The sequence below is a fragment of the Battus philenor genome, unplaced genomic scaffold (genome assembly GCF_028537555.1).
Source record: "Battus philenor isolate CCGP_79_NKW_IND1 unplaced genomic scaffold, ilBatPhil1.0.hap1 SCAF_7, whole genome shotgun sequence".
In the NCBI taxonomy this organism is placed as follows: domain Eukaryota; kingdom Metazoa; phylum Arthropoda; class Insecta; order Lepidoptera; family Papilionidae; genus Battus; species Battus philenor.
This window is the reverse complement of record NW_027181737.1, coordinates 4,068,376-4,095,515: the sequence shown is the minus strand read 5'-3', so window position 1 is coordinate 4,095,515 and position 27,140 is coordinate 4,068,376. Positions and strand designations below refer to the sequence as shown.

The 27,140-nt window shown below is 35.5% G+C and overlaps 1 protein-coding gene across 1 annotated transcript; it reads right to left on the bottom strand.

The window, feature by feature from the left end:
• Positions 1-1,687: 1,687 nt before the first annotated feature.
• On the bottom strand, positions 1,688-27,140 carry Rsph3 (Radial spoke head protein 3). Its single transcript, XM_068774544.1, has 9 exons — positions 26,363-27,140; positions 24,063-24,142; positions 15,667-15,801; positions 13,588-13,716; positions 12,510-12,713; positions 12,002-12,164; positions 10,478-10,564; positions 9,631-9,732; positions 1,688-1,912 (listed from the first exon to the last, which is right to left on the bottom strand). Exons 1-9 carry the CDS (start codon positions 27,138-27,140, stop codon positions 1,899-1,901), a joined length of 1,692 nt encoding a protein of 563 aa, XP_068630645.1. The 3' UTR covers positions 1,688-1,898.

The window sequence follows — 27,140 nt, the reverse complement described above, 5'->3', positions numbered from 1 at the left end:
TTATATGGCCGTGAAACTTGTGGGTAAATAAATTAGTAATTACTATTCGTGAATCAAAACATCAAAATCATATTTACAGGCGCTAATAAAGCTCGTAAATATTAGTGCACGAATTTAGCTTACCTGTAGTTTGTTTCGAAACATGAATATAATATAAGGAGCTTTATGAAACTGACTCAATTCAGCCAGACCTTGGCGATTCCCCCATAGTTTTTCAATAGAACCAGTTCTACGTGGCTTACAGCGTCTTCTAGTAACCTTCACAAAATCATGTCTACCTGGTAGGTGGGCGTCTCCCGCTGCGTTTGCTGGTCCGTGGTCTCCACTCTAAATTCTAAAGACCCACGAGGACATTTTTTGGCAATTTCATGTCTTATTAATGTTTTATATTACGTACACTACAGAACTTAATAATAACATGACTCTGTTTTTTTGGTTTTACAACTAGGGGCAGGTGTTTTAATTTACTCTATACTATGAATGGATAAAGAAGAGATGTATTTACTATTTTTTTCGTTACTTTTCTTATTTTGCAGTAAATAAGAACCTTTCTCTCAAAGAAAATGGGAACCAAAATTACAATAGTTAAATTGGACAAGCCGTATGTTCTCGAAGCACTTGCATAGAAACTCATTTGGTGATTCATGTATATTTATATGAGATTTACAATCAGCCAATTGATCATTCTAAGTACAACCGCGATCGCAGGTTCTCATTGCTTAAAGTATTTGCTCCGGGTAAGCCTTGGAGGATCCACGACGATCAAGTTGTTGGACATTAGTTCATCACCGTCAGTCCTTCGTAGCTTTAAAACCGCCCCAAACTAAACAACAGGAGAAAAAGGAGAAAGTTCAGCTTTAATAGTATTGCTAACGTTTATATTACAAGCGAAAAGACAACAATACTAGTAATAATAGGTAGACAAATATTTCGCACCTTTTCCTTCGTTCAGAACTCATGTCCAGACAGCTTCATTGACCTGATTTGGATTAGCTGCATTATGTTCTTCATTTGTCAAAACGTGTTAGATTATTTTTTCTTTCTGACACTGCTGATTAAGGGGCTTTTGTAAATTTTGCCGGCGCTGAGGATACATGGTGTACTTAGTGACTGAAACCTCCTTCCTACAAAATCTACTAGCGAAGCAAGCGAGGGTTGCCCTAGGAAGCCTCGAAATGCGTTTGTGCGCGCCCATATCGGATTCGGGAGCTACTAATAAATATCTCAGAAAACTGTAAATAAAAAACAAGCTGTAAAATTTTGAACAAATTTAATAAACATTAATAATTTATAATACTATTGATACATGAAAAGAATAACGATTACCTAATTACGATGAACTCATGTAACAATACAATAACACGATTCGAATTCGAATTAAGACATCGTGTGAGATTTTAAGAAAACATGACTATTCTCTTGCTCTGTCTAAACTACAGTGTCTGTCTCTATAACATTCCTACTATAAATGTACAATTTCCAACATTGTACACAGTTTTCCATAATATTTTTTATCTGTATCAAAACAATTTTATCACAAATTTAACCACTGAAAACTTTAACGTTCTAACATAAGTAATGTATGAATGTAAAACATAATTTAAATTCCAATAACATTTCCTTTTTTATATCTAAAACAACTTGACCTTGATTATAAATAACAAAAATTACGTCGGCTTAAAAATCAGACATAAAAGAAATATAACAATGATTATGTATATCTATGATCGATTAAGCAATAAAAGTAATAAAAGAGGTATAAATATTGTTATTAAATCTATGTAAGGTATACTTGTAAATTCTATGAATTGTATATTTACACATAATTTTATTTTCACAAAAAAAAAGTCGTCGATTTCTCTTCAAAACGCAAAGCTTGGCCTTACGCGCGCCCTCAGTTACTCCTCCATACCTGTAGAGACAAAGTTTATATTAAACGTTACCCTCTAAAATTAGTGAAGAAAATAGGTGAATACTGAATTTAAGTGATTTGACTTGCAGAATAATAATCACGAAGTTTTTGGTACAGCAGTGGTAGCCCAATTTGGTTAAAGACTGTTTTGACTGAGAGGTTGGAGATAGCAGTGTTCTATTGTTTGTAGTATGGTACGCCAAAGAAGCTGCTGCCCAGCTGAGTAATTGCAATCCTATATATATATATATATATATATATATATATATATATATATATATATATACACATATATATACACAAATTTATGAATACTTTATTTATAAAGTAGGTACGAGAGATGCTTGTTAGAACAGAAAATGATAACTATTAAACCAGGACGAGTAAAAAATAATAAGATAACCTGAAAGAATGATCCTAGAACATCAGAATTTGAAAATGTATATAGATGTAAAAACATTTACATTTAACTAAAGAAATATATGTTCTTCACACGTCGGCTTTTTAGTTACATAATCCAAACCACGAATCTTTTTAGAACACGCTCAAACTTCTTTGGTTCTTAGCGGACCAATCGTATACTATATAATAATGTTGTTTTGTGAAACGTGCTCTGGTGAGGTACGACTGCTCTGTTAATTTCTGGATTACAGGGATACTTTGTGTTTCTGAACATCTTGGTTGGTTTAAATTAGTTAATCTTTTTTCTGCCACACGCAAAATACGCGTTTTCACTTTCAGTTACGTATATAACAAACTAAATCTGTTAGGACGGAGGACATACGGTCACAAAGTGGACAAATAAACTAAAAGTTTTCGTAAGACGCCGGACGCTACGAGCTGATCCGATTGGAAACTTATCAGGGACCGTCCACTGCTGAATATGGCCTTTATTCATCACTGGACGTCCAATGGCTTAAACAATGATGATAATGATGAATCTGGTACAAAACAACTTTAAATACGAAATTTAATTTTCGGTCATCATAAATCAATTATTGTTTAATATTTAAATAGACTCATTTATTGTGTAAATAATAAAGAATGTTGTGCATTTAAGTCTGACAAAGCTTCATTTAAATCCATAATACGCAATGACAGCATCGAGTAATGCTCCGCGATGGCGGCGAGTTGGCGTGTTGAGTTCGAGTGTCAAGTCGGTTTACACGTCCATTGAACAGCGATGAATGTCACGTTAGTGTTGCCAGCACTCGCGCACGTGGCGGACTCGCAAGGTGCTGCGCGGGTGGCCACGCGGCAAAATATTGCAAATTTTTTTGGACAATATCATTTTACTATCTATCATCAATGTTTTTGATCATTTGCAGGGTGTAATTTTATTCTGAAACTAGCTCTCAGTCATGACGGATATAATCTCTCTATAGACTCTATCAGAACAGGAAAGAAAGCTCAGCATTTGTGGTAAAAACTAGAAAATTAGCGACATATTTTAAACTTTTTCTGAATAAAAATTACAGATATTTATTAGCCATTTGAAACTGCAAGCACAGCGAGTTCAAATTTGTTGTTCACGGCCGCTATGTCCAATATGATCCGAATGCCACGAAACGCTTTTTTTTTCTGTGACAGCAAAAAAAAAATTAAAACAAGTCCTACTATAAATTAAAACATGGCTACAGCGTACGGGGCACGCGTATGTTTGCACAAGCGATGTAGAGATTTGGCGGCCGAGTTAATCTGTTATTTAAAAAAACGGCGGGACACTGAGCCGGTGCATGAGCTCGCCCTTCGCTACTCTGAACTTGTATTATTTAAACGGTTTATACCATTTTGTTAAATCACTCAATGGGCACTAGAAATTGAGTCGACACATGTGCTAGCGAAATATTTAGTAATATTGTTAAAAGTTATAATTGTTTTTATCTCATTTTGAATTTCCGGGAAATAGCATTGAATGGTTCGTATATATGTATGTATGCCAGAGATGGCAAAAGGTTTTTGATAACGAAGGCGAATATATTGTTGAGTACAAATAAAAACTGGTTAAAAATGTAGTCGTATGAATCCAACTTAAGAAAGCGACATTACTCTCCGGTCCCCCCAATATAAACTAGTATGTATATATATATAAATCTCTAGTAGCTTCTCGGTTTTCTACTTGAATGAGAGTAGAGTCGCTGTTGCCTCTAAAGTAACTTCAAAAAGTCTTTGGAGTATCTGAGTGCATGGGCCTCCGTTATTTATTGATTTACTTCAAGTATATCCAACACGACATACAATGAGGAAATATCTACATCAAATTCCGTCCAACTTTGTTTAAATATTATCTGTGTAAAAGCTTACAGAGATGCTAACCCGTCTGTTGCTTTGGAAGTATACTAGTATTTAAAAATGTCTGCTCAAAAATTATGGTAAAAAAAAGATTTATGATAAAATAGCATCATATAGTTACGATAGTGTACAGACAGCTGGCGACAGGGGCAAAGGCTTTTTGCTAAATGAAATGTATACGTCTTAACATTTTGCTTCAACAAATATTATTATATCATTAATCCAATCTGTATTATAATTCTTATTTAGGTTTTTTAGTAAATTAAATCTATATCTTTCGTTTCTAATTTACTTCATAAACATACAGAAACTAAGCTGTGACAACAAATTATATTTAAATGATAACGGACGAGATCGGATGGTAGGCGGTGCGCGTTTTAATTGAGTGGTTCAAACTGTAACATTTAAGCTCTTTACATCACTACCGCATTGTACCGAGGCGACACTCTCCGTGCAGCTGTACAAACAGGGGACATGGTGTTCCATTATCAATCGACTGCAAAAATTGCATAGAGTTTATTTTGCAATGACAAAGAACCCTGAAGTTCATTTAGATGTGCATTAGGCGGCTTGTAATAACATTGATTTGGTGCTACGCCCGGGAGTCGGAGGTCGGTACGGCCGGCCAAAAGCCTGGGGTCCAATTTCATTTTGTAAATTCTATATCAGTAAACCAAGAATTAAAATTGATTTAATTTAAATTAATTATGTTTACAATAATAACGAGTAAAAATTAGACCCAGCATTTTTTTTTAATAGGTAAAAACTTAGATTGATTAGGTGTAGTTGTAGAAGCTTTCAACGGCATCATACAACTCATCTTTAAAACTTTTACACATTTTTCCAATCATTCTATTAAGTAATAACTCTGAAATATGTCACATTAATTAATTTTCTTAAAGGAATTGCAATAGGTCAATAAGTCCTGACGGTACAGTTTACAGAGACAGATAATAAACAATAATTAATTTTAATTATGTAGTAGACGGAAAAACATCCTGTGAAACTACATCGGAATGCGAATGATTAATATTTTCCGGCACAATAGTCCAGTAATATGAAATGATCCGAATTTATAAAACGCTTTACTTACTTTATATTTACGTTATTTATTATTTATAAAATCATTGATTTTTGGATATGGTATATCATAATTGACAGCAAATGTGCTATGTTCTTAAAAGCTGTTTCAACCAACCTTGTACATATAAATGTATTAGTAACAATTGTTAGTGATTGAAGTTAATTTTTTTTATTTAGGTGCTCAATGTTTAAGTATTGTGTCAAGATTTTGTCATGTTTGGAAACAGTAGCGTTTTATTAAATTATGCGACAATCATTCGGACGGGGGAGCTGCCGGGGCCACGTGCGCCGCGCTGCCGCCTTATCTTAATTTCGATCTGATCGGATCGCATATCGCGCGGCCATCTAAATGTAATTGAAACTTGGAGTTGACGCGGTCTCTCGCTTTTGTCACTCCAGCCTCCAATAGCGATATCAAGCGCAAACAAATTAAACACTATACAAATACGAATAAACCCCGCAGGCCTGATAAACGTATAACCGCTGTGGATTTGTACATTTGCAGCCAAGATTTATTGTTTAATAACAATTTAGATTTTTTTTAACATGTTGTTAAATTTATATAGTGAAATAGCCTAATCTTAATTTTTATCATTTCAGCCGTGGATTTATAAGCCTGGGCATTAATTTAAACCAAGTCCGGTTGGAAGCGGCCCACATCTTCTGTCTTTAAAATACAGTGTTCAGAGTGTCACGACCCTGAGCAATGAGGAGAATAATTAGCAGTGGCAACCTAGTGGACTATCATTCATCATTTCAGCCGTGGACTTTTAAGCCTGGGCACAGATTTCCAAGTCCGGATAAAATCTCTGCTATCCGATTCAAATTAAAATCGTTTGAACATATTGGAATATATATCTATTTACCTTTGTCACGGCATAACTTGAAAGCGCCTATTCCGATTTCATTCATGTGTTGTTGACTATTTTAAAAAACGAAAGTTTTATTTAAACTTTAAACCTTATCATTTCATAGTCGTTTAACAGCGGCTGGTTTTAATAGATCACATCTCGATCGATCAATCGATAGTATTTCGCATTATAACAATTAATAAAGAGATTCTAAAATAGTACGAGTATTTTAATTTATTTTCTGTGTTGTAATGGGACAGGGTAATAACTTTAGTCAATACAAAGTCTATAGGGACAGATAGAAAACAATAAATAAATTTAATATTTAATTATCCTAATTTAGAAATCTTGTGTAACTATATTCTCGTTATATTATTGATTATTCCTGAAGCCAATGATTTTTGGACAGAGTTTAGCAAATGAACTATATATTTACTACTTTTGAGATTTTTCTATAACAAATTAAATATAAAATAATTACATCCACCTTGACTCTAGCTCTTTATTTAGTAATGCACCGTTCGTATTTTTATGTGCATGTAAATAATGAAGAAAAATAATGATTCATTTGTTGATACATAAGCGGTCAATGTGTGTGTAAGTCGTGTCCACACACACGCACACTTACGTCTAAAGTGCAACACAATGCGTTATTAAGTGCGAACGTATCGGCGCGAGGATCGGCGCGGGGAGGCGCGCCGGTGGCTGTTCATTGGTTATGGATATTAAGTGCACTTGTGCGGTTTTGTTATAAAAAATAGCGCTGCTATTCCAACAATATAATACGTCAGGTGAAGGATCGGGCGTAGATTTTTTTTTGTTTATTAGCTCGCGGATTTCGGATCCGCGAGCCCTGAGTCCGATGAAGCTGTAAAAGCCAAAACGGCTAACAGCGCCCATCAACATTCGAATATAGCCTAGCCAGCTTAGCTTATTGTTTAATTATTCGCTGGCAGATTTTTATGACTCTAAAACTTATTTCAGTGACGAAATTATAAGTCGGTACCAACACAACGTACATTTAAAAATTTAAGAGTAATAAGTAATTTTCTGAACTTTTTCTTTAGATTAACTCATTTTGACAGAAATTAAGACAATAAAGTAGTTCATAACGAAATTTCACTAACTCGTTCTTATTTTTAAAGTGTAATTTTTATAATGTTACCAAAACAAGTCAGATACAAATAAAACAACCAATGATATATTATTACAAGTTTACACAAACCTATTTGCAAAAGAATTATTATTCCGAAGATATCAGCAACGTATAAGGTATTGCTTTTATGTTTTAGGAATTGTATTACAAATTGAGCTTATTGAAGAAACAAATGACAACAGGTGCTGTTAATATTTTTAAATAATCTAGCTAAGGACTAAATAAATCCTTGGTATACAATAAATTCCGTATTCCGTTCACTCATTCGATAATTTTTTACTCGATGTCAAAGTGCTCTCAGCGCCCCGTATCGTACGAATGTAACAAAAATATAATTTTAATGGCGTTATTAAGCGCATTGTAGTTCACGAGTGGTGTATTAGCGGGCTTTAGTGTCGCGACAGATTACCGCGCGTCGCACGTGCGGCGTCGTGACGTCACACCGCGTCAGCCCTAATCGCGCGTGACCGCAGCACCGGCCGCAGTGCATACCCTTTTCAACTCCACGTTACACAATTTTCGTCTTTATACTACATAATTTTCTAGGCTACTGCAAAATAACACTTAATTCTTTACACTTAACGATTAAATTTCATTACGTCTAGTTTTTATTATTGTTGCGGTTAAATTTTAATTGGACCTTATTGCGTACAACTTAAGGTTGCTTTTAAAACAGCATCTTAAGTACCGCGAAAAGTAATTTAAAGTTGTAATCGGTGTACTGAGGGTAATATGGCAATGCAAGTGCAGTGCGATGTTGAATAGTCGTCTAATGGGGATGGTATAGTGCTGCGCGGCGTGACGAAGCGCACGTGGCGCGCGCCGAATCGCGCCGAACAGCGCCGGTGTAACAGCCTGTCATGCACCGGTTGTGCCCTGCTACCAGAGCCGGTAATTCCACGTGCTCCTCGCTTGTGGTAGACTCTCCACGAGCAATTAGAGCATTTTACTTTATCGCTGTTACGTATCGTTCGGTAGAGGTAAAAGAGGTAGACCTCTTATACATAAATCCATAAAGTAATCACTTCATTTTCTGTCTTTGTTAATTAATAAGAATAACGCAGGTGCTAATTAATCTTCTTATAAGTCTATAATAGACAAAAATAACCTCAAAAAGATTTGTTTGATACACGTAAACTGTCAAAAGTGTTCTAAATATTTTATAATCATAAGAAAATAGTAAGAATCATTTATTTATTTATTAATTATGCGACGCAATGTTATTTTTTTTTAACTGGACCCTCACTGCTAACTAAATGGCAAATGCAGATTCCACGGTAAGATAGCGGTAATAAGATCTCTTTTCAATTAGCGAAGCTCGTGGAATCCAGGGGAGCCTCGGCTTGGGCCGTAACATATTACTATTTCACCGGCTTTTGTGGCCGCCAACTAGGTCACTCAGACGGACGCTCCAGGGAGTGACTAGGGCCTGTACGAGAAGAACTGGGCTGGTGTTGTTTCTCGTCGATAGTTGCCATTAGACATAATAGTTGACGTAATGATTATATAGAAAGAAAAAGGGTTTTCAACATTCGGATAACTACATTTCAAATTCAATTGCTTCTATTCTGCAGAGTCAGAATCTGTTCGTGCAGATTCGGTATTGCCAGAAGAAATTATCAGCCTGTCGCGTTCGAATATAAAGAATAAATTGATAAAATAAATATTTCAGTGTGATCACTTCGCGTTTAAAAAAAGTGACACAAATTTTTCTATTTTGTTTTAGCTTATGTTAAAAACGCGTCGAATTTATTCTTTTCAAATTGAAAACGTTCAAAATTGGGTATAAAGAAATTTTTGTATGTCATAAAAATTAATTAAATAACAATTATAATATCACTCTCGGATACGGAAGTGCTAAATAAGCATTTAACCGTAGTATATTCGCATTTAGAATCAGGCCCTTAAACAATTAGAACATAATAAAGAAGGCTTTAGTTTCTGTAGTGGAGACCATGGTCCCGTTAGCGCAGTAAGGACGTCTACCTACAAGGTGGATACGACGACAATATATAACTTTAATGTCTTTTAATTGACTTGACAGTGTTAGTATTAAAGGTGTTCCTATATAAAGTTCTTCTGAATCTTCATCCAATGACTCTACCTGGGACAACTCTCTGAATAGAGTCATGTTCTTTTTTCCCATGTAAATAAGTCCATCTTATAATTGTCCGGAAGAAATAGCAGTTTGACGTTCTTTTGACGTACGAGCGTTAAGACCGTTTTTTTTTCTTTTCTTGTCTTGGTATACAGTAAAGCGCTAAATAAATGAATGTGGCCAGAGTAAATATTTACACTAGAATATACTAATAGTATATAGGACTTAGTTTGCTCACCTTCCAGCACGACGCTAGGCGTGGAGGGCAAAGAGGGCAGTTCGGGTGGTGGAGGAACATCCGGCATCTGCGCTCGAGCCTCCACTACCTCTCGCACGATTTCTGCAGGCAACGATTATTTTCATATATATGACAGACACACACGCGCACATACAATATATAGTATATTAGGAATAAATATTTTGGTCTATTTTGTTTAATTAAAGAATTATAATTGTACACAGTTTAGTTTAATTACCTAAACAATACTTTAGTTTGTGTCATTTGTATGTATTGAGTGCAATAAAAATATTATTAATAAATAAGTAGACGTGGTGATAGACTTTTGCGTAATCTTAAAACAAAGTCTTAAAACACGTGTTTTATGTACCACTTTGTTATAGCCTATAGTGAAAGAATGATAAGTGATAGGGTCAACATATATGCTTACTATGAGATTTACAATATGACGTCTTAAGTTTCATGATCTCTGACGCATTTTAAAATCAAACTGTAATATTATACACTATAGCTGTTTGGGTTAAAAAACTCATCTTTGAGACTAAAAATAGCAACGCCCATTTTCCAATTGCATTAACTTTTGGAGGGTTTACTTCAGCTGGTCATTATAAATACTACTTTATAATTTTTTAATGCAAACAAACTAGTGATTAGATATTGATAATACTTAGTCGGTTTTAGAAATCCAAATTACATTGTGGGTACCAAATCGGTCTTACGAGAAAAGATATTACGTTATAAAATTTTCATTATTTATATCATGTGCGTTCTTTAAGTACATAGGTATATAAAATCTCATTTCTAAATATGTTCCAAATTTGAAAAATATAAAAAAACCAAGAGTTACCCGTGATGAGATCGCGGCTTGTGATTATGGATTCAATTTCCAGCGATACCTCTTGCACCAACCACGGCATCACCTCTTCATTTACACCTGTAGAAAGTTACATTTATTTGATTATTTTTTTTACAATAAACATATTAACATACAATTTTCCCGCTCGTTGAGAAAATAGTCAAAGAGGCGCTGTCTAGGAATGGCAACACAGTACACCGCAGTATAACAACTGCGTCAGCTGCGACTGGACCGATGCCTATATGTAGAATTAAGTAAATAGAAAAAGATTAGCTTTATCAACTGTAGATATTAAAAGAGCTAAATAGAAAGAAGTTTGGTTAATCAGTGTGCCAAAAGCCTTCTATTGTAGAAAAGGTGGTACGGTACACACAAACTAAGATAAATATAAATAAGAGTTATTTTTGTACTAGAAATTTAAGAAAAAAATAATTTATGTAATAAGAATAAGAGATATATAGTGTACCACAATGGCACCTATTTGTCGCAAATGAAAGACATGCACTCATTGTACATATCGATAATTCGATTAATTTAAGACAAACAAAATATGAAATAGATTGACATTAAACAATAAGCAATTTAGGAAAATAATAAGGGAGCAATGAGGTATCGGTCATTTAGACGAAAAAAATAAAATAAAAAATTGGCGTTGAGGAAAAATGTATAAAATAGAAATGATAACAAATGTACCAAATATACTACGGGGCACCAGAAAGTAATATGTTTCTTTCGACGTATATTACAGAAAAACCGATGGATTTTTACCGCTCCGGCATTGAAAATTTATATACTTCATTATCAACCTTTTGCCATCTAGCAAAAGGTTGATAATGAAAGTGAATATATTGTTGATTAGAAATAAAAACTTATTAAAAATGTAGTCTCCCCAATAAAAGGTATCTGCCAAAGATCACCAGAGAATTACAGGTGGCTTTACAAAATGAAAAAATTTCAATAAACATAAATACATAAAGTTTACAATTGACGAAAAAATGCATCGTGATAACCACACGACGTAGTACCAAAAATTCAAACTGTTTGTAACATTTATCCAATCCACTACCAATTATTCTTATTTAATCAATGACCAAAATTGATTATTTTAATTTACGTAATTGATTACAGAGAAATAGTGATTACCTAGGAACACCTGGCTTAACTGTATGTCATCTTACCAAATAATAGCATGCTACAATATTCTTTAAGGAATTTTTAACCGTTTGCCTTAGTGTTAGTGAAATTTACAGCTTCCGTGGATAGAAGTAGCAGAAAACTGACGCCCACCCTGAACCTAGATTTTAAGTAACCAAATTCAGGGAATGCCCGTTCGTATAACATATTATAGGACTGTAGCTGTACAAAATTGTTACGCTCGACTATAAGCGATGTTAAAAATTAAAAACAATAGTGCTTTATAGAATACAAGTTGTTATTGGCAAAATATTGCTTCAGACTTTTGATCTGTCTGTTAAGCAAAATAATAATAGGGTATATCAAGATGTAGCAAGTTACCTGTATGCACTCTGTCCAGGAGGTAACCGTGGCTGCGGAGGCCGGCCAGTACACTGGGCAGCAGCTCAGCCACGTAGCCTTGCACCAGCGCGGCGGCCGCAGCCCGGGCGCGTGCTTCTCCAGCCGCCACCTGAGCTGCACGTGCTTCTCCCACGCGTCGCTCCTGCCGACACATCAACACATTTGTAGGCAACTGAATTCACGTCGAAGAAATATTTCTCTCGTCAAAAATTACATGTGTTTGTTGTTTTAACTGTACAACAACTATGTTTCGGTTTGAAGGAAACCAGAGGCTTCTTTACAAGCCATCTCACCAGCTTTTACATTGCTAGCCAGCTCTCATACAACTCATAGTATAATCATCGACTGTATATATATATATTTGGTATGCAGTGTTATCTAATATTTATTGGTATTTATAACCTTCTTTGCCTACAGAAGTATGCTCTGAGCGGGAAGACGTTACCGCTTTGTGTGCTAAGCTATTCAATGTCTATTGCTATAATACCTTCTCAGCCTGCAGGCGTATGTCCTGCGCGAGGAGACGTTGCCGCTCTGCTCGTTCTGCGTCGCGCAGCTCGCGGTAGCGACGCTGCTGTTCGCGCAGCGTGGCCAGCTCCTCTTCCTGCGCCACCTCCGCGAGCGACTGCTCTGCCGTCTTGCCCACCAGCGTCTCCAGTATCGGTTGCACTTCCAAGTCGAAGTCGAACAACTGTAAAGAAATCATGACCAGCATATACAAACCATCATCAACGAGAGTTGGTTATATTACTAAATACTAATCTGTTGTAAAATACTAAAAAAATCGATAAATGATAAAAATATTATAAATAACTCTTCTACGGAAGATCACTTTTAATATAATTTAAAATTATGTTTTATTTTCGTGACCTCTAATACTTCATGCGCGTTACAGTGGCTTTGGTAACAGTATATTTGGTACCAAAGTGTTTCAGTTAAAATTGATGCTTAATTTTTTTTTAATTGGAAATGACTATCGACTATTTGAGTCTATTAAATTATATAATTTTACTTGAAAGGATATTAATTCTAGTAGCACTTTTAGATCTGTAATTTAAGTAATTACAGGTAAAACCGTTTCTAATTCAAATAATAAGTCTTAGAACAGGTTGTGTACAGATAACCTTGTCTTAAGACAACGATATAGTTTTATTGGTTTAGGTGTAAAAGCTTTAAAGATTTTTGGCGACATGTGAGCCATACATTCACTTATTTAAAGCTTCTAAACATATTTTCCATCACTATGTATCACGATTACTCCGAAATATGTTGCATTATTTTTTTCTAACAGAATGCTAAAACTGGCAGTACAGTGTTTGCAGGGTCAAATAACAATAATTAATTTAAATACGTAATTAAAATATCGTGTAATTCAAATTGAGAATACTATTTTTCTTTCTATTATTACTACGTAATTGATTATTTCTTATACTACTGATTTTTGAATATGGTGTACCATACATTGAATTACATAAAATTAACTATACATTCAGTCCTGTTAAGTCTTTACATCTGTATATGATAAAATGAAATAAATATAGAAAAATAATCATCAAATTTCTTACGTCTCCGGGGTATATCTGCGTGTGAGCGTCGACGCCGGTCTTCGCGGGCACGTAGATCGGTGTGGCGGGCCGGTCCACGAACAGGTCGGTCTGCACGCCCACCTCCATCTCCACGCCTTTATCAAACAGCTGAACACGTAAATTCAATATTACAAACCGTTATTGTACTAGTTTTAAATAGAGTAAGAGAAATAATGTTTTCTACATGCATAGGTGGACTTCTATCCAGGGTTTAGTTAATGCGCTTTAGTGTATTCGCCTTAAAAAAAAACTAACTTATGGTTGCCACTCAACGTGGCTGACCCTGTATTATGGTGCTACTGCTTAGTACATTACGCTTGAGAATAAATGAAGTATCAATTGACATAATAAGAATTTATTTTCTGAAATGCTTACATTAACTGGACACTGTGAATACGGCTTTCTAATAGCTAAAATCGGGTCGTTATTGAATGACTATTATAGAAGTTATTGAACACTTGCGGTTCGCGAGCCCCATGCGATTCTTTGAAGGATTATGTGTGGCTCTCCATAGTACCCGAGTCCCTTCCCCCTTTTCATTTTAATATTTTACACTTTTTTACAATATTATCATCCTAAAGTACTCAAAACATTTTTTTGTGTTCCTTATTTCATCTACGATCAGTCCCAGGACTATAAGCGGATTTGTTGAGTGGTTATAGCTTTGGAAGGGACCCCTTCCACTCCTAGTTCACCTTACACTCCTAGCTCACCATCGAGCGTCTAGTCTCTGGATGTACTCAAAACATGAATAACAAAACATAATAGGTAAGTCTATGCCTTGCACTGTCGTATCAGTTAAGAAGAGAACAAATAATTACTCCATTTAATTTTGAATATTTATCAAGAGTTCTATTGAAAAATTTAAATACTTTTTTGGCATAATTTTTAGACAGGTAATTAGATGCTGTTCGCGAAAAATAGCTTGAACCATCAGCGAGCTTAGACGCCCTTGTTATACACTGCTTGTTATACACTATAGTTTAAAGATTTACCAGATAGATAATATTTAATGTATGAACCATGTAATGTTATCTGTTGGGACAAAAGCTAGAGCCACTCCTATAGCGTACGTGAGGGATACGTAGCAGTGTATCGGTAGAAATCACAATTTTTTGATAGTTTGTGATAGAAATATACACCGACATCGTTATAATGAGATCATAATCGTCATTTCAGCCATAGCGCATCCATTGCGTGACGTAGGCACGCCCCATAGAAATCCAAAAGGAATAGATGGAAGCGGACTTCAATAAGGGTCTTCCGACGACCTTTACAAAGTCTTCTGATCACATTATAAGCTTCTCTTCATCTCACGCTGCGCTTGCCAGCTTTTGGTCTCTTGATAGAACCTTAAGGCACCAGGGCGATGATTGACGATATTCTATTTTTCATACATGTGGCCTTTACAATACCGTTTCGTGGCCTTAAATGTCAAAGTTATTTACTGCTAAATTACAAGATTTATACTATATTACGTTTTTCTCCCATGGCAGGCGTGGCTCTACGCATGAACTTATTCTGTACGACCAGGAGTCTGAATGATGCGCGGATTAGTATCAGCTAAGTACGGGCTTGCGTATGAGAGGCCGGGACTAATTACATATTTATAGTGTCATTTTGTGCTATGGCTATAGACCAATTGTGGACTGACGCCGTCTTTTTTCGCATGTCGACGTGCGCACTGGACGACATCTAGATACCGTGGATGGGTCACTCATGGCACCGGACTTTTCGAATCATTGGCGCACTTTTGTAGGGGAGAAAGTTGGCCGCGGCCTGGAGACCTTTGGTGATGTTACCGTGAACAGAATCGGCCCAAGGACCGATCCTTGGAGCACATCCGCCCTGATACTAAAACTTTCGATCGCTCAGAAAGTCTCGGCTTGTATACAAATCCATCATGCATTGCATGCTTTAGGAGAAATTGATTTCGTTCCTCCAATTCCGGATCCATAGTCTTAATACGTCGGCTGCGGTCTGTAAAAGTGTTTGGTGATGGTGCATGTGGCAACACCAGTGTAAATGCAAGTGTCGTGTGCATGCTTTACGTGGTACCTCTTGTAGATAGTGTTCAGTCTGGACAGGCAGGTGGCGGCGGCCGGGCGCGGGAGGCGGAGTACCCGGTCGCAAGCGTGCCAGCGCCGCCCGGCGCGCCAGTGCCCGTCGGCGGGACGCGTTAGCAGCATCGCCCTGGAAAAGATGATTTGAATTTAAAGTATTTGTTTAAAATGTTTATAGAGTGATTAGTGTAAATAATCACTTCATTTCGGCACATAGACACCCACTGCAATGCATAGGACTCCCCCAAAGATATCAATTAGGGGGTTTTACCGTAATCGCACGCTTGGCAGGCGGGTTGGCGATCGCAGTGCGGTATTTATGGCACGCAGAGAACGCTGCTGCCCATCCCTTGAAAATTAGACAGTGAGCAGTCGGAATCGTATATAATAATTGGAGAGTGTGCCTTATGTAAGATTATATCCCGGGAAATGAACCCGCGACCTGCGATCACATGTCTCAGTCCGTCTGTCTTCCTCGTCTCATATGCCGTTACATAAATTTATTTTACTATCGGAATGTGACCTGCCAATAAGTTTTGATAAAACAAAGAATACACGGGCAAACAGTAATTAATATATAATTTTAAAACGCTGTAATTCGCATTTTAAATTGACCATTTTTCTTATTATGTTATCATGGCATTAATATATTGGCACTAATAGACAGCAAATGCAAAGCAAATACGTTCAACCCCTTAAAGCTTTTATACCTATTTCCAACCACCCTGTATTAAGTCAGCATAATCGAGTACAGAAAAAAAGAAAAGGTGGTTATAGATTTATCTAGGCTTTATAAAATTAGTAACTTTCATATGAGCAACTGCGTACGTTTTATTATAACACACTCCCATGCAATCTCTGAATTATTATGCAATAAATTTAAAAAGTTTAAACAAAAACTTGTAAAAAAACATTGCAACATTGTTGTGGACTTTAAGTAGACCGCGTTTGGAACTTTGATCGTTTTAATTTGAAGGATGCCTTATGGGGGAATTCAATCTGGTTGTAGTTTCCAACAATTTGGGCTCTCTAGGCATTCTTCCTATGACATATACAATACTATGAATGATCCAAAGTAGAAAATAGTATGTTATCTATTTACTTTTTATAAATATATTCACTTTTCTTATCACTTCACAATTACGACTAACTCAGCCGTTAAGTATTCAAACAGGCTTGAACTTGTTATTATATTTGACGGCTGAGTTAGTACATACAGTGCCCACGGGGCATATATACGGAGCCCACGTCCTAAAGGGAAAGGGGGGGGTTAACTTGATCGTTTATGCAATTCGAAAGTGGATTCTACACGAGTTTACACTTTCGCTTTAATGTAAAATATATATGTTACATAGGCGGCGTAAGGATTTTAGAAAGGCTAAGAAGGAGTATGCCACATGAAACGTTGAAAAATACTAATATATATGGAACATTGTATGGAAATATCCTTAACTATACAAAGGATAGGCTATAACCCTGTTCCATACGTTTTATTTAGCATCCATAATGACCACCCACCAGATTTCATCTCTTCGCGCCCATCGCCTTCGGCGTTATTCGCAAACTCCTTCATCATTTGGAGAACAAACTATTATTCAAATTCGTCAGTAGTGGTATTCTTAAAAAAAATATGTATTGTTAATTTAAAATAAGAACAACATATGTAGTTGTTATTAATTGCTAATAAAATACTGATTAACAAAATATTTTGAAAGTAAAAACAGGTTCTTAAAGATTTACATGGAACAATAACGAATATTACATTTTTAAAAGTATTGCAAAGTGTGAGACGTACATAGCGTGATAAAAACAATTCAAATTTGCTGAAATATAATCTAAAACTTAAATCGTAATTAACGTTTGAATATTATGAAAGAAATGGATAAGGTGACCTTGTAGCCATGTTCTTCTTATGTATATTCAAGCTTATGTTTCATGGGTTTAAGGTAATAACAAAAATCAACGATTACTTTTAATTACAAGTCATAAATTCTATGTTGGTGTTTAAACCGGTACTCAAAATTCGTGACCTCATATAGACGCCTAGTTTTTGGTAACACCGTTAATAAATTAACCTTAATGTTTTCTACACTCGTTATTACATTTTTTTTATAACATTTAAAAATATATAGCATTAGAATATTTTTGAAGAATACAGACCATAAAATCTTTAATTTGGTTATAATAAATGGAATCAAATTTTTAATTTAAATTCGAAAAAGGCTTATTATTAAAAAAAAAAACAAATACCTAAATGCCTAGAATCCTTCTTGTCAATTCAGGCTACATCATACAGAAGCTGTATTTTCTCCGCGACTATAATACCTCGCCAAAAGTAGGTGTAAAGTAGGGTCAAAAATAAAACAGATTTAAAAAAGACGGTGATGATCAATAAAGGTCCTGTAAGTAAACTTTATCTTTATTTAAATACATACAGACTATAACGCAGAGAAGAATAATAATTCTTTTTAGGTCATGTAACTGTATTCTTATTGACAATTTGGTTTGCACCTATATATCTCAAAAAGCAGTGGATAGGATACGTGTGCATACGGTATGGGGTTTTAGTTCTCAGGCATATTAAATTCATAGTTGCCAGGTCGCCAACGGACGAGGTAAGAGGAACCGATATGGTCGGCGCGGCCAAAGGTTCTACGGCGAGTCGTACTTGCTAAGAAATCCGTCTAGCTTTTGGGACGTAATTTACAGAGGGCGAGGGCCGCAAGTGTTACGCAATGAGAGAAAGAAGAGCAGTGTATATATTATTGCATTTCCTTATAGAGTAATTGACGATTCTGAAGTTGAAGTTAAAAATGTACACTGCGAAGGTATATTGTATCAAAGATAAATATTGTAAAAACACAACTTTTGGAATAATAAATATTAAAAATAAATTCCATTTTAAAGAGCAGTAACAGTTATTTTATTAAATGATATTTAGAAGAAATTATCTTATAAATATATCAACTAAAACTGTTTCCTGATAAACCAGATTTACTTCAAAAATATAATCTCATAAATCCACCAATGTTTGCGTGTACAAATTCGAACACGCACGATTGTGTGCGGGCGAGAAGAATTCTTTGTAAAAGTATTTAGACTGTGTTCTCGTCGCATAAACCTGTTATAATATAAACGCGTGACCAGAAAAATATTTACGATAAATAAAAAGTAAAATATCTTTGAAATTGATTCGTAATATTACGAGACTCTTGAGTCCAGCGGTGTCCGGGGACAACATTTGATACTATTCATACATAATTAATGTGACAGCAAATATGCTATACATTATTATTACTTGAAATCTTTAACATCTATAATCGACCTCCCTCTACATGTAAAGTATCTATATATTATATAAATGTAAAGAGAAATGTGTAATCCGGAGTAGCTTGATAAATTACGCTTTTTTTAATATTTTTTATACGACAGGAGCACGAGAAAAAAATAAAAAATCCTAATGAGAATAATGAAAACTTTTTTGTTTGCCTATATAAATAATTGAGTAAACTAAAATCCCTGTCGATAGCAGTTCTAAAAGATGGTACGTTAGGATACATTCGAACTCAAAATTTATTATAAAAGTATAAACACTATATTTCATTAGTATCGCAGTGTATGAAATAAAATACTCATATTTGTAATATCAATAATTTAATAATAAGAATCAATAAATAAAGTAATTTCAGGAATGCATTTATTTTTTTTACTACGAAATGTCTTAACTTTAATATTGCGAAGGCGAGCCATAGCTACCGAGACTTATTGAAGTTCCTCTCGTCATTTAGAATAGAGATTCATGTGATAACTTAAGTAATAATCAAGCTAATTATTTATCAACAATTTTATTATTTTAATTAGTCATTCCTTGCTTTATTTAATTTAACGTATTTTAAATGTATACGGTAGGTTATTACAGTTACTGATTGTAGTAACGTCACGAAACTTATTTAGTAATAACTTTATGAAGAGATTAAAAATACAAATTAAACGTTATTAATAAAAATTAAATATTTGCAGTTAATATTGTCATATATCTTTTATGATACATTTAGCAAAGTAACGAGTTGGAGTAAGTTTATAAATCATGATTTGGATGTTCTATGTAAAAACCCCGAAATTGTACTAAACGCCTGTGAATCTCTAGTCAAACACCTCATCTCAGGGTTTCTACAACCCAAGCGCAACATCACATTCTCCGCAGTCACACCACTGCAAGCGCAGATCTCATATTAGTAACATTCACTCCTCCAACGACATATCGCATACATACAACAAAATCAGGCACTACATTTTTCAGAATCCGATTCGCCTTAGGAGGCGGCGGTCGTCTCCTCCTGCGCGCACAGCGAGGGCGATCAGAGGTAAGATCCATATTTCACCTTAGATCACCGAGTAGTTCCACAGTAGCACACATACTTGCCATGCCAAGCAGCACTATTTCACAATCACTACACTCTACACTCACGTGTACAGTATGCTACATTCGTGCGATCGTCATCGTGCAACTGAAATGCGATCGGGCCAGTAATCTTTTTTAAGTTCGTGGAGCCTACAATTCCGTGAACTCATCACCGCTGTAGCTGTAAAAGCCCTCCGAATTAGCAACGACGACTTCATCAAAAATAATAGTAATCAGGCACAGATATTATACTAAATAAGAAAAGGACTAATATTTAGCCACTACCGCACATGCAGGGATAGTCGTGCAACAAAGTGCACCGCCCGCCGCGTATGCGTATGCGGCAAACAATGCGAATTACACAACTGCCTCCGTCAAATCACTCAACACGTGTTTCACACCTGCACGGGGCATCTTGAGGAGTTATGTTACACCGATTAGTACCAAACATAGTCTCGAGTGGGTAAATATTGGTACTTTTCTTACTTAGGATGGACTTCCGCAAGTAACGCCTGATTCCATTAAATATTATACTAAACCCATAGAGTAAGCGATGCTCTACCCAAAAATACAATTTGTTCAATCATTAAAATGTTTCTATTGTGCTTCCATATTGAAGCTCATCAATAATATGTGGTACACCCTTTTTAAAAGGCAATTAATTGTAAAACTATAATGATAGTAAAATAAAAAAAGCGCTTAAAATTTTTAATTATGTAATAAAATTAATTGTTGTGTACTATTTGTCCCTGAAGACTTTCTTATGCCAAAAGTTATTCGCCTGTCTTTATTCCAATAGAAAAAATAAATTATCATAACTTATTTGGAAATAGGTTTAAAATTAACTTCACTTTATGTAGTATTTTATATTATTTTTCTGTAACATTTATGCACCTTCCTGCTTTTTGCCCCTGCACCATTCTAGGTAGACTGGTTTAAATAAGTCCGCCATAACAATTGTATAAAAAGAGTAAATAGACAAGCTTTTGGATCGATTTAAAAATATATATAATCTTCCTTGCCTTGTTACAAGCAACGTTATAGATGTATGTAGCCGTAAAATAATAAATTCATACGGCAATTTCCAGTAGCCGTGGGCAAACAAAGGTCTTACCAATGGCTTTCTTAACATCGCCTTCAAATGCACGACGTACAAATTGCATGCGGCTAATGCCCAACCGAATCTAATCAATCAAATATAACCTTTAAATCTATCGCCGCTGAGTTCAAATCGTGACATGACAAGGGCACGTATATGGTAGCAGCAATTTATCCGAACCATACAAGCGGCTTATGGACGGGTCACGTTGATAATTCCTGTGAATATTTCATACCATGTTATTTCGATACTATTACTGTATACAAGTGCTATAGTTTAAAACTATACATTTTTTTAAAAGTGAATGGCTCCAGAACCCCCTTTGCGGATGAATTGTCATAAAATCCGGTCTTAGTTGATTTCTACAAGAAAAAGAAATTACCAAAATTTCAAGTTATTAAAATGTATCGTTTGAGAAAATTTGTAATGAGCAAGTATGTACCCACCTATGCAACAAAATAGGACGGTACATATTTTTATACATCACTAGCTGAACCCGCAAACGTTGTTTTGCAAAAAATAATGTTTTTAATTTACAATTAAAAAATAAGGGTTGATCGTAGAGGGGTAAAAATTTAGGGTTGTAAGTATTTTTGTATGTCGTATCATAAAAAAATAAAAACAAAAAATTTCGTCAAAAAAATAAAAAAAAATTTTTAAGGGTGAACAACCCTTATCACTCAGGGGTATGAAAAATAGATAGTAGCCGATTCTCAGACCTACTGAATACGCATATAAAATTTGGTTAAAATCGGTCAAGCCGTTTCAGAGGAGTTCAAGTTCGAACACCGTGACACGAGAATTTTATATATTAGATGATTGTTATAGGTGTTAAAGCTTTGAAGTTTTTACATCTATTTCCAATCATCCTGTATAACGTGATCACTCTGAAACTCTTTTGGAATATAACAAGATAATAGCGTGAATTATTGGTGTCTTTATTAATTTTAGGTAACATTAAATAATATAAGGATTAAGTTTTAGCACCTTAATGTATACGTGAGTAATAAATACTGTTTATTAATTTCAGCTACTCGTTTTTTCGTATTATATTTGTTTATAATTACCATAAAACTCGTGTAAAATCATGAAGAGAATGAGTATTTGAAATAATACAATATTAGAGTAGCCCGTTTGGGAGGTAAACTTTTTGAAAAACGAAATGGCAACGTGCGATGAAAAATAGAGATTTTATTTTGAAATAATTAAAACAGCTAAAGCTCAATTTTAGCGTTACTTTTAGAGCTAAGAGAACGGAGGTGGTTCTAAAAGTGCTACAATCTTTTTTAAAGCTGCCTCAACGGAGATACCGGCTCGCAAGAGAAGAGAATCGACTTACTTTGATTCTAATTATAATGGGATTATGACGTAAAAAACGTTACATTGTAATAATTATAATCAAAATGAACAACAATACGTGTCAAATGAACAGCTTAGTGTTAACTTAGTGAGCACGGATTACTTAATTGACTCCATGTAAACGAGTAGCGTGTCGCGTGGCTCGACGCCCGGATGCACGAGCTATGGCTTATGTATTTTGCATATATGCCTTCATTAACAGATCAAAACAAAGTCTAAGTTATTTTCAATATCACGCCTCTTTTTATTTTTTTCTAACTTATTGCATGAAAATTCAAGTTTGCTTACTCAGATTATTTTAAAAATCAAGCGGTTTTTACTTGAGTTTCGATTTAATTTCAATGGGACAAATATAGATATTCGAAGTACTCCTACTTTTTAGTAGCAGTATTTATTAATTACGTTAGTGTTTAAAAAAGAGAATTTTAATATAACCATCGTTGTCGTCTTTTTAGCATATAGGCGGCGGTCCACTGCAAGGCATAGGCCTTTTCCAAAAATATCTATGGGTGAATATACCATAATCGCCACGCTTGGCAGGCGAGTTGGCGATGCAGTGTGGTATTATGGTACGCAGAGGACGCTGTTGCTCCTCCTCTGGCAATTTGTTTGTGCATAATGGCCCTAGATTGTACCCCGCGACCTTCTATCGCAAGTGTCAGTACTTTATCACTGGGCTAACACTGCTCAAAACTACTGCCTTAAATTTATGACCGCTTTATGATTATTGTTCAATGATTATACTAGACAAACAAAAGGTTTTTGGATATTAAGATCAGTATCATAAATTTTGTTTATTACACTTTATAAACTTATCCAGCCTTGATGTACTCAAAAACAATTGATAAGTAAAATTAGACATTGGATAAGTAAAATCATATATATATATATATATATATATAAATACTTATATATATAAATATATATATATAAAAATACATATATATATATACATATATAAATATATATATATATATATATATATATAAATATATATTGACTAACTCCTATCAAATCTAAATCGAATCTTATAGATTTGAACTTACATCTATTGCAAAAAGTAATTATTGAGGGAAAATTACTATATGTAAGTTGTGTTGGTGGGTATAAACGACAACTACGATATGTAGAAAGAGTTGTTGCATGAAACGCCGGAGCATTCGGTTCTCTCAAGACCTTGTAATACTAATATGTTTTGTTATGAAACATCTTTATATTATACATTTGTTATAATCACCGAAATAATTTTAGATATATTGCCAAAGTTGACATTTGTCTTGGAAAAATACATTACTGACACTATTTCTTTTATATAGATATTATATAGATATTCGTTTATTTTACTGGCTCTCTTAATATCCTTAAATCGAGAAGCGATGTTAGTCGCTTTTGTAGCCACGTTACGCGTAGCACATGGCGAGCTCTACGATCGCCAATATAGAGGCGGCGTAGTACGACACACGTACTTCTTTTCTTTAACACACTACTGATACTATATCTACGACCTATAGAAGAAGGATGTTATACTTACAGCGGCATGCGCGTGCGCAGCTTGTGGGCCGTATGTGCTCCCGCGAACCACACGCCGATCGTGCATCAAGTTGCGAGGGCCTATCTCCTCACTGCAACGTTATAGAAAATATTTACGTGTGACAAAATCCAAAATATTAATGAATTATTATCATCATTCCAGTCGAAGGACGTCCAATGATGGACATTGACCACGCCTATAGATTATCAATAAGACCGCATGAAAGCGGCCTTCATCCAGCGTCTTCCGATGATCTTAATAAGGCAGTATGTTCACTTGTCGATTGATGTGCTACGTTGCGCTTGCCCTGGTCTTCACTCTAGAACTTAAAGGCCCGGGAGGTTATCGTTTTGCGTGCTATGTGGCCTGGTCAATTAATATGATGACGCAAATATTGGAAATGCTAATATAACTACAACATTTAAGTGATCATGTATTTTTTATTTGTTGTGCCACTAAGTCACGGTTTCTTGCTTTTGGAAAACTTAGAGTAGCCAGAATCTTTTGGAGAAGTCATTATTTTTTTCCCTGCCTTACAAAGCTGTCCAAGTAGCACTTGCAGATTTCCCGGTTAGGAGGTGTAGGCTGCTAAGAGTGCTTAGCCCAAAACCTCTTTTACATTAGCTCAAAGCCTCCCTTGGGTTCGTCGGCTCGGACCACTACATTCTACAATTCCACCGGTTCAGACTACATATTCTTATTCTTCTAAAATAAAGTGAGGATAGACCTCTTAATCTATTAGTGTAATTAAATCATTCCGAAGTGCTGTCAATGTTTATCGTGATTAAATATATAATATATAATATTACAATATATATATATATATATATATATATATATATATTTTAATATTTAGATCTGTTTGTCTATGACACAAATTTAAAAATGATTAGAAGTTATAAACATTTTCGTGTGTCAATTTGATGAAATTTGTTGACGTCATGCAGAAGCAATTATTTATATAGATTTATAATTGATAACAACAGATAAGAGAAAGGAATCGTCAGAGGGTAGTTGACCGTGGGGTTAGGGGTGGACTGCCGGCGCGGGGCCGGAGGGGGAGCAAGTAGGCCATGCAGCGGCCGTCATTACACACGCCTCGACCCCGATACTACCCCCTTGTCTTTCATTCAAATTTACGTATTGTCCTTTTAAATCTAAAGTTTAAGGAACTCTTATCCCATCTAGTGTAAAGGTTCCTTTATTTTATAAATGTCGAATCAATTACACTACATACTCACAACACGTACACATCTGCCATGTGCTAACTTTGTTACAGGTGCACGTGGCTAAATTAAGTGAATAATCCAAAGTTTAATTTAAGCAAGCCACTTGATATTTTTTAAACCAATTCGGTGACAGTGCAGTAGCTTGCCCAAGGAAAACTCGAACTACGATACCTTAAAAGAGGTTTTAGGTTAAGCAACGCCCTACCTCATCGAACTTCCGGAATCTAGAAACGCTATTTGGGCAGCATTATAAGTCAGGTCATTTTTTATATATACAAATTAAAAATTGGTATTTTACGAAAGTGTAGTATGTATAACATTTTAGTTTTACGGACACCGTAGCCGTACGCTAGCAATGGGGTCAGTAAAACCCTTTATGAAAGGTAACATTACAAGTATGGCGAGCACAAACACATATAGATCTTTCTCAGGTGTGATTAGGTTTATGCAAAACTTGGATATTGTCACTTACTATTGAGTGAATGTCACATCTTAATCAAATAAATCAAGGATTATTTAACCTACTAAATCAGACCGGCATTTTGTGGGATCAATTATTTCAGCATTGATAATTGTGTCAAAGATAATCGTGTGTAGTTTTATCTTTGACATAATTACCTGAAAATCAAGGCTTAGGTAATAGATGTTTTTTTAGATTAAGAGAAAAATCGTGTTAATTCCGAATTTCTATAGAAAATGTATTTTCAATCGTGGCGATCTTTGGAGGCATGTCTTGAAGTGGGAGTTTTTTCGCTGACAAGATGATGACGAATGGCAATTGTCTTATTTAATGACAATGTAATAGTTTATCTGGCATATAATTGATTTAAGGTCTCTTATATTAATAAATATTAAAACATAATTTCTGATTTTACTACGAACTACTTCTATAAAAGCTTATAGCGCTGCTAGATTGCAAAATGAGTAACCATATACAAAAAATATATATCGGTTAACGTATAGAGGGTTCAACGTATCGTTTATAAAGATGCGAACGCTATTGTGTTGATTTTAGTCGAGTCACAACCGTTCGAATAATACGTGGTACGAATAAGTCAATGTATAAGTTACAAAGTAAAAAAACGTACACGCGTTCTTGTTCTTCGAGCATGTGTCTCATGCCGGCAACGCTCGCAACCAGAGCTCGGACTCCTCGGAAAGCTGCCCCGGTATTCACCCCTTTGCCAGTGTCTACGTGCGGACCTCCATTAGGTATCCTCTTTTCCTTCTTCTCTTCTAGAGACCGTTTTGTCCGCGTAGCTACAACTTTAGGTTTGCTAGCGTAGGAATAAACAATCTTCTCTCTCTCCGGCGCAGGATACAGTGTATGCAGGCCCAAGAGATAAGCGACTTCAGGTGGCGGCAGAAGAAACTGTCCAGTTTTAACAGTAGTGACGAAGCGTGGTTTGTTGGAATCATTTTGCTTATTTCGACTTTTAACATCAGGCGATGAACTGTCTTCCATTCGGGGAGATATCTTACTTTTCTCCGGAAAAGAATTCAATTGCGGATGAGATCGATTCTTTGATTTTTCTCGCTGTATCCGTTCTTGCTGACTGATATTAGAAACGTTGCATTCCGAAGCGGCCAACGCTCCCAAGCCGAATCGAGGTCTAACGGGTCGACTCAAATTCGCCTTCAATAATTCTTTTTCCTTTAAGCGACGTAGTTTAAAATCCAAAGCGCGGGAGAACTTTGGGTTGAGCGCGGTGCGTAAGTCTACCGGGCGGGCCAGAGGTCGGACGACGTTCACATTGCTGGGGGTGGGTTTCACTGCGGGTTCGGGTGGTGTGGTCTCGTTTTCGGGGACTGCGAAGCCGTCGCCAGACGGCGCGTGTGTTGGCGACAT

Coding starts and splice junctions, on each gene's coding strand:
- Rsph3 (XM_068774544.1), bottom strand. CDS start 27,140: ATGTCGCCAACACACGCGCCGTCTGGCGACGGCTTCGCAGTCCCCGAA. Junction 12,165..12,509: donor TACGCCTGCAGGCTGAGAAG/GTATTATAGCAA, acceptor ATGTGTCGGCAG/GAGCGACGCGTGGGAGAAGC. Junction 10,565..12,001: donor CCTGGACAGAGTGCATACAG/GTAACTTGCTAC, acceptor AACTTTCTACAG/GTGTAAATGAAGAGGTGATG.